Source organism: Coturnix japonica, chromosome 3 (assembly GCF_001577835.2).
Source record: "Coturnix japonica isolate 7356 chromosome 3, Coturnix japonica 2.1, whole genome shotgun sequence".
In the NCBI taxonomy this organism is placed as follows: Eukaryota; Metazoa; Chordata; class Aves; order Galliformes; family Phasianidae; genus Coturnix; species Coturnix japonica.
This window is the reverse complement of record NC_029518.1, coordinates 28,696,343-28,705,535: the sequence shown is the minus strand read 5'-3', so window position 1 is coordinate 28,705,535 and position 9,193 is coordinate 28,696,343. Positions and strand designations below refer to the sequence as shown.

Below are 9,193 nucleotides of genomic sequence, written 5' to 3'. Positions count from 1 at the left end.
CGCGCACCGCGGATGCCGGGGGTTTAAAGGCGCGAGAAGCGATGCCAGCAGCCCGGGAGCGGCTCAGCCTCGGTCCCCCCGTCACCTCCTGAGCCGCTCGCACCCACCCGGCCCGCAGCCGGCAGCGCCGGGCAGGTGGTCGCGGGCGGGGCGAGCTCGGAGGGGCCGAAGCTCCGGGAAGGTGACAGCGGCTCCATGCTGGGAGCGAGTGCCACCGGCGTCTGCCTGCGTACGACCCGCCGAGCTCCGGGTGACAGGAGCCGGCGCTTCTGATGAGTTTCGCAGATCCCGGGATCTGAACGCCGACGCCGCCGCGCTCCCCGCCCGTCACAGCCGCCGCTGCCCGGCTCCGCTCCATCCTCTCGGAGACCTTCGATGGAAGCTGCGTGCAACAGGTCAGTTCGCGGGACAGCCGCTCGTTTCCCTCTTCCCTCCCCTCTCCGCCTCAGCCGGGCGGCGGCAAGAACCGGCAGCGGTGCCGGGAGCGCGGGCATCCCGCCGCTCCGCCCGGCACGAAGCCGGCCGCGGGCAGCGGGGCGGACGGGAGCATCCCTCCCTGCTCCTCTGAGCCTTCCTCAGCCGCATCCGCCGCCGCGAACCTGTCCCGCCGGGGGGCAGAAGGCGGTTTAGCCGCTAAGCGCGGCTGCCGTCCCGTTGTTACCGACCGGCCCCCGGTTCGCGCACGGGAGCGGGGTCGGACGCCGCGCCTTCGCCCGCCCGGGTCCGACGGCCGCCGACCGTCCCGTTTTTCCCTTTCCTCGCAGCATGGCCTTCGAGAGGCTCGGGGAAGCCCTGCGCGGCACCCCGCCCCTGCAGAGCTCGCTGCTGCTCGTCCTGTGCCTGCTGGCCGCCGTGCACCTGGGCAAGCTCCTCCTGCAGCGGCGGCGTCGGGGGCGGCAGAGCCATCGCCGTGCTCCGCCGGGCCCGTTCCCGTGGCCGCTGATCGGGAACGCGGCTCAGCTGGGCAGCGCCCCGCACCTCTCGTTCGCTCGGCTGGCCGGCACGTACGGCGCCGTGTTCCAGCTGCGCCTGGGCCGCTGGCCCGTGGTGGTGCTGAACGGCGAGAGCGCCATCCGCCAGGCGCTCGTCCGCCAGGGGGCCGCGTTCGCCGGCCGGCCGGCCTTCCCCTCGTTCCGCCTGGTGTCGGGCGGGCGCAGCCTGGCGTTCGGCGGCTACTCGGAGCTCTGGAAGCTGCACCGCCGCGCGGCTCACGCCACGGTACGAGCCTTCTCCACGGGCAGCCCGGCCACCCGCCGCCTGCTGGAGCGGCACCTGCTGGGCGAGGCGCGGGCGCTCGTGGCGCTGCTGGTGCGGGGCAGCGCGGGCGGCGCGTTCCTCGACCCGTCCCGGGTGCTGGTGGTGGCCGTGGCCAACGTGATGAGCGCGCTGTGCTTCGGCCGCCGCTACAGCCACGGCGACGGCGAGTTCCTGCGCCTCGTGGGTCGCAACGAACAGTTCGGGCGCGCCGTGGGCGCCGGCAGCCTGGTGGACGCGCTGCCCTGGCTGCAGCGCTTCCCCAGCCCCGTGCGCGCCGCCTACCGCGCCTTCAGAGACCTCAACCGAGACTTCTACGGCTTCGTCCGAGCCAAGTTCCTGCAGCACCAGCGCAGCCTGCGCCCGGGGGCGGCCCCCCGAGACATGATGGACGCCTTCATCCGCCTGCAGCGCGAGCAGCCGCGGCTGCAGCTCGAACACGTGCCCGCCACCGTCACCGACATCTTCGGAGCCAGCCAGGACACGCTGTCCACGGCGCTGCTCTGGCTCCTCATCTTCCTCATCAGGTGGGCGCTCCGCTCCTGCGGCGGGGCAGGGAGTGGGGATGGCGGGGACCGCGGGGAGAAGGGGGCAGGTAGTTAACGCGGGGGCTCTGGGAAGCCCGACAGAAAATAATAGTAATAATACTAAAAACAAAACAACAAAAAGCCCTGCTATGGTAACGTTGCGTAAGGAGCGGCTGGCAAAAAGGCAGCGGAGTAAAACCCGAAAGTAACGGATTTTAGCAGGTCGAGATCAAGGAGATCATAGGAACAGGATAACGGCTGCTTAGGCGAGATAAGGAGTTCGTGCACTGGGTTACAAGCCCGCTATTATGCTGCTGCCCGCAACGTGTGCCTGTGCCGGCACTGCGTGAGCCGGGAGAGCTCCATAGAAGCGCCCAGGCAGAACTAATAGAAAATGCACGAATATTTGCATCGTGTTTGATTCATGTGAAGTCTGCAGGGTCCGGCACGCTGCAAGGAGGTGGTCTTAAAATACACTGTAAATAAAACATTTAGGAAGTGATTGTAGAAGCGTAAACAACCCCTGAGTGGGATGTTCCTAAAGCTGTCCGGGTTATGAGCGGAGCAGGGAATGTTCAGTTCCCTCTGCATGCCATACACCTATTGGTGAACTCCCTGCTGGCTAAAAGGAGCCGCATGCAGAGACAGAACACCAAGTTCCCATTCGGACAGAAAGCCCCGAAACTGAGAACAAAGGTAATCTTTGCTATGGAATGGATTTTAAAATTGGATCAGAACGTTCCATTTCAGGACATTATTTCACTTTTTACATTTAAAATTGATGACGTGTGAGATTAGTGGAAAAACAGAGCAAACCTAAATGATGCTCTTGTGTAGAAAACTTGAATCCTTGGAGTTTTCTGTCAAGATCTGCATGTTCGTGCAGCACATTTAAGCTTTGCTCAGGTTGCCTGACTTAGAGGAGGGGTGAGGTTCTGTGAGAGGTGTTTACAGCACGTGTTGTTTTAAGAAACAAGCCTTCTGACAGTGTCACACATGTCCACACGCTTACTTTAAATGACAGGTATCCAAAAGTGCAGGCAAAAATGCAAGAAGAAGTGGATAGGATTGTTGGAAGAGACCGCCTGCCCTGTGCTGAAGATCAGCCTCACTTGCCCTACATCGTGGCTTTCCTGTACGAATCCATGCGTTTCAGCAGCTTCGTGCCCGTTACCATCCCACACGCCACCACGACCAACACCTTCATCATGGGCTACCTCATTCCCAAGGACACCGTGATCTTTGTCAATCAGTGGTCGGTGAATCACGATCCAGCTAAATGGTCCAACCCCGAGGATTTCGATCCAACGAGATTCCTGGATGAGAACGGCTTCATCAATAAAGATCTCACCAGCAGCGTGATGATTTTCTCCATGGGGAAACGGCGATGTATTGGAGAGGAATTATCCAAGGTGCAGCTGTTTCTCTTTACCTCCATTCTCGTGCATCAGTGCCATTTCACTGCTAATCCAAACGAGGATCCTAAAATGGACTATACTTATGGGTTGACCATCAAACCCAAGCCGTTTACCTTGAATGTCACACTTAGAGATAGTATGGATTTGCTTGATAAGGCTGTCCAAAGACTGCAAGCAGAGAAAACAGCCAACGAAAACCAGCCATCAGCAAACACCTAAGCGCCGAGCCTCGCATTGAAAGACGCTCCTCTCTTTTTAGAATTACATAAGTTATAGTTTGCTTTGCTGATCTTTTTGGAAAACAGCCAGCACTGAAGGTGCAAGAGCAGGAAGGAAAACTTCACAAGTCATAATTCAGCCCTCTTTAATTCTAGAGGGAGAGCCAGGGGAATGATTTAATGTACTAAATGATAAAACATATGCAGTTTGAAAGTATGCCTTTCGTTTTCTTGCATGTTCACAAAGTTGCCATTGTAAAGCACACTTTATCTACTGCCTGGTTGGAGCATCTCTGGAAACTGTGGGTGCAATCCTTTCCACTTCTCCATGTGCTCTGCCTTAACTCTAAGTTTGCCTTCAGTGATTCCACATTCCAAAGTAAAATTCCTTATAGAAACAAAACAAAGCAGAACACAAAAGCAAGACAATGCTTCAAACACTGCAGCCTCTCTCTGAATTCACCCTACTGGAGCCTGCCATAAGCGTATGGTACGTCCCGTGTTGTGACTGCTGGGATGCGTATTGATGCCTCAATAATAAATGTTTAAATGATTTTTGGTAAAATGCCAATGTAAAATCTTGCCTTTAGCTTTCCAAAGTGTTTACATAAATGGCTTAAAAAATGACTTGCTTATGAGCACAGCATTTTAAAATACCGTTTGTATTTTATGTGAGAATGAACAGAATGTCCTAATACAGTAATTTGTCATTGAAGCTTGAAAAGAAAGATCGGGTTTGATATTTCATCAAATGGTAAGTGTGATATAACCCATGTGCTAATATATTCCTTAGTACGAATAACACGGATATTTGAATTAGAAAGCTGTTGTAAAGGAAAAGCTGAACTTTATGTCTTTCCAGCAAAGAGTAAAAGACCCATTCTTCAGCACATAGGTAAGTCCATTATAGATTCATGTGTGCCAAGGTATGTAGAAGTAAGAATCTGAGGTTCTGTATTGAAACTCTTGTGTCACAAGCTTCATGTAATTCATACAGCACATACAGCCTGGCTCACTGGTCAATCTGTTAGCTCAAGTTTAATGCTATTATCCTAAATTAACTATATACTTTTAGCAGGATTTGCTTGAAACAAAGTCTCAGAAGGAAAGCTAACGTGTTGTGTCCTGAATAACTGAGCAAACTCAATTGAGCACAAAAAAAAACCCACCAAAAAAGTTCCAGCTTCTTTGTGAGGCAAAAGACATCAAGAAGTTGAAAAAAAATCACTACTATTTTGAAGTAAAACTTGCAGATGAAACTTTAGAGCCTTGAACTTCTGGCTAATGTTTGTGCACATGAAGCAGCATGCACTTCTCAAAAGAACAAAATGTCACATCTCAACGCCTGATTTTGAGAAGCGTTGGATGTTTCCTAGGAGATACAGATCACCTTCAATTACATACGAGATCTATCAGAAATGAGAGCATCTCAGAAGACTTACTGTGATCAGGTCTAGGACAAAATAAGGTATTAGTAGACCTAGAAAAAATAAGGGCTCAAATATAAAGTAGCTCTGCTGAGACCCAAGCAAGTACAGATGTGCATCTTGTAAATGGCCAGTCTCCATCCTGTTGGCAGCACTCATGCTGACATAGGTAAGAGCTGGGTTAGTGGCACCATCCTGGCCTTCTCAAGTAGAAACTTTACTACTGATTTCAGTAACCCGAACCAAGTCTAAAAGTACTACTTCATAACCCCACGTCGTACTGATATACCTGTTGAACATCTCTGATTTCAAATGGCATTGATCCTCTTTTTCAGAGCTGAAAAAAAATTCTTTTCCATGCAAAAGGAGTAACCTCAGGTGTTTTTCTGAATGACGAGTCTGTGATACCCCAGAACTTAGCCTATACCTGTGAAAAGCCTTATATGATATTCCGCATTTTCATATGAAGATCTACATTAGATCAATTTGTAGCAAGACAGTTTTCTTAGTACCTTTGTGAATATCATTATTAAGAAAATAAAAAAGTATAGAGGATATAACCAACAACTGAATAGTTAGTCTAACTCAAAGATCACTAATTATTATTTTAATTAAAAAAAAAAAAAAAAGCTTTTACAATTTTGTACTCTTCCAAAAGCTTTAACTATGCATTGGCTACTAATGCAGCTTCCATTCACACTGCTCACATCTGTTGGGGTCACAAATGATAAAGCTGTTGGTCAATTAGTGCCTCATATAACCTGCAAAGTTACTCCAGTTTAGTAGCACCCAATTAGAATGTACGGCAGTTTGTTCAGTGAGCTAACTTTAATGATCATTCTGAGATGGATCATTGTGTTACCAAAATATATTAAATAAAATTATTCTTGTACTGACTTTGCTTTGTTTGTGACTTTCTTATTACTGATTATGACTGGTAGCTATGAACCTGTAGAGTAGATTCCACATACAAAGACACCCCATGCATGGCTTAGACAGACCAGTGGGACACACAGTATAAGTACAGTAAGTACAAGCTTCCTCTCTGGGGAAAGACCCAAGAGCAGCATCACAAGATCAGGAGATGATTCTGCACTGTCCCTGCGAGGTCATTTGTCTGCTGGGCAAGGTCATGTCTAACAGCAACCCATGAACATCTCATGTGATTTTGTGTTTGTGCCATCACTGCCTCACTCGGCAGCCTGTGACTGGGTGTCATCACAGCAATACTGGGTAAGTCTGTGTTGTGCTTTCTTCATGAAATACAGCACAAAATGAATGAATGGAGCTGGAACAGCAATGCTGAAGACATTTGCTTTCCCATTTAAATCTTCATGCTTGGGTTGCAGTGACCACAATGGGCCAGGAAAACCAAATGTCAACTCATGTCTGCTTTCCATATGTGTGCACACAGTTGGTCCATCTCCCAGAATTTTAGAAACACCTTCACAATTCAGGTTAAGTGACTAAAGGAAGCACAGAGAGAATTTAGGATAACCACATGTTCCTCGGGAAAACAGCAGCTGTCAGATCACCGCATTACATAACAAGGAGGGGAAGCAGGTAGGCCAGTGATTTCAGATGAAATACTGTCCATGTGCACCATTATATTCCTCATGAAATCAGTAGCTACACATGCAGGTTTCAGGAGAAGGCAGTTCAGAGTGGCTGAAGCAAAGGACAAAGATAAAACAATAAGGAGTTCATCAGAACCTGAGAAACAACCATTGCTAGAAAGAGGAGAGGGGAGTTCAGTGCAGGACCAGCTATCAACACCAGCATGGTGCAATGAAAACCAAATGCAAATTCACAGCAACAAATTCCAACTAGTTTTGCGTCTAATCCAGTATGTTTTGGGGAGTGGCAGGACCTGATGCATAGGGCTGTCTATAGGAAGTTGGTTCAGATTTCCCAGGCAAGGCAACCAGAGACCAGGCATTTTACATTGTACCTGAGAGTAGTTGAGGAATTAACCATGGAAAGGGAATGGTTAACATTCACCTTCGTTGCATCTTTAGCTTGGAGAACTTTTTCTTAGATCTCCTATTCACCCACACACAGAGTCCAAGTTGGGATGACAGTGAAGGTGGACCTGGCTGTTCTACAGATGAAAAGAAAGGCTGGATTCTGAATGGTGCTGTTATTTTTATATGGGACACAGCACAGATGCAGCATCTCAAGTTTCAGCAATAACCGCTGTTTACTGCTCTGCATTTTTGCAACTGAGTTTTTTCGTGTTGTAGTCATTTGTAGAGACCAATTGTCAGGTGAAAACAAGCTTAGTGCTGAGCACAAACAGCCCCCAAGAAGAACTTTGTAGCTGATGATCTGATATCCCTGCTTCAGGGCTCTCTGCCAGCTAAAAAACTAGTCAAAAAGTTGCTTGTTTTTTTAGTGTTGCCCTGTCCTTCAATACCTTGAGCAAGTCTTACTCCTTCCTGAAAGGACAAAACGAGAGATAGCTAAAGCAAACAAGTCTCCCAATCACTCCAGCTCTTTCCATGCTGGACACACTCATCAGTGAAATTAACTCAGAAAACATGGGATGCTGAAGCATTTCAACTGCAAATGTGAGGAGGGAGGGAATGTACTTACATGGGACTTATTAGAAGTACATAAATCAACTGCAGATCTACATAGGAGTGGCTGAGAGCTGGCAGAGGAAAACAGATGTTGAACACAGTGGGAGACCCTCCAGCTAGGGAGGAACTGTGCACAGCTTCCTTGACAGGTAAAGAGAGGAAGAGTCTTTACTCACAGTACTTCAGGGTGAGGATAACAGCAGTTCCGAATGGCATTACTGAGGTTTACCCACATCAGCAACAGGGAGTGTCAGAGAGCACATGGACCAGACCTTACCATCACACCAGGCTGATGACAGAAAGAACCATTAGTTTCCCAGGAATCCTGGGCAAACTAGGGATGTTTAAATGATAGCTCCCCACTGCCTGTTACCTCAAGTGATAGATTTGGGAAATGGCATTTTCCACAACTGATCACATTTTATTGTTAAGGAGTATCCCACAAGAATAAAGATTATTTCCCCCATTTCCCTTTTCCCAACCTGAGCTCGGATTAGAGCATAGCATTCATTGCACAGAAGCAGGATTCTAATCCTCTCATCACAATAAATGGGATTAAATGTAACCATATTTCCTGTGTTAAAAATAACAGAACAACTTCCACTTATTTGGCCTACTCTCTACTCACATGAAGTGGAGATGATGTGCTGAGACTCCCTCATTCCCATTAAAAACGTTTAAGACAAATGTGACTTGACAAAGCAGGTATGACATGCTTTGCAGGGAAGCTTTCTGGGCAGCCCTTCTTTGTGGTACCAAAACTGAAACCTTCTAGCAACAAGTCTGACTCCTGCTGGCAGCCAGCTCTGCGCACACAGACCCACAGTACTCTGACAGTATTATCCTCTGCACTTTAAGCATAAGGCAGCGTCTGGTTTCCTCAGAGCCATCAGTAGAGCCAGAATTCAAAACATTTGGCTGACAATGTATTCACTGTACAACACTTCCAAATACCTTCATGCCTCCCAACAGCCAGAAAGATTCCTTTCATATCTTCACAAGTTATCTCTCATATTAATACAATGTTTTTCTGCTGGAGTAGCTCTAGTCTGTTCCCAGGATAAGTGCATACAATAGTTTTTATTCAGTATAACATAAAACTGTCTACAGCTGAACTGAACCCTCTCGGGAAGTGTTTGGAACACAAAGATGCTCCATCAACTGCCTGAAAGTAGAACTGATATGTAAAAACTGGATACAGAAAATAAACTTCTGCTCTTAGAAGAACAAGTGCTTTCTTCTAGGGTTTATTAAAAGTCAATGAATGAAGTAACTGGGGATCTTCATAGCACCAGACTGGATCCTGATCCTTCGTATCCAGCATCATTTTCCCTACTAAAGATCCAATGGACATCCCACATCCTTATATTTATATGCAGCCACGGTCTTTGTACAACTGCTACTAAGTTTTCCTCTGAAGATTTGCTGCCCCTTCCTTTTCTTCAACTATTTCCCCTAAACATATAGAAATCATTTGCCTTCTGAAGTTTTAATCAGTTATTTCATTGAACTCAAGTCATTTATAATAATATAAAAATATGCCTGATCTGTTTTTGTGGGTTTTGTTTATATTTTTAGTATAGGCACCTGCTTGTCTTCCGGGGAAATCCAGCAAGGTTTGGTCGTGTGTGAATAGAAGCAACAGTTCCTCAGATTATGTATGTGTAGGCAGCTGAGAAATGAGAGGGAGAAACAGAGCAACAGTAAAATAACAGCCCAGAGAAAACACAGAGAGATGTATCATCTAACGGAGAAGAAGCACGTTCA

The 9,193-nt window shown here is 48.1% G+C and overlaps 1 protein-coding gene across 1 annotated transcript; it reads left to right on the top strand.

Annotated features, from left to right (window-relative positions):
- Positions 1-288: 288 nt before the first annotated feature.
- On the top strand, positions 289-5,741 carry LOC107311343 (cytochrome P450 1B1). Its single transcript, XM_015857813.2, has 3 exons — positions 289-395; positions 765-1,781; positions 2,806-5,741. Exons 1-3 carry the CDS (start codon positions 376-378, stop codon positions 3,416-3,418), a joined length of 1,650 nt encoding a protein of 549 aa, XP_015713299.1. The 5' UTR covers positions 289-375; the 3' UTR covers positions 3,419-5,741.
- The last annotated feature ends 3,452 nt before the right edge of the window (positions 5,742-9,193 follow it).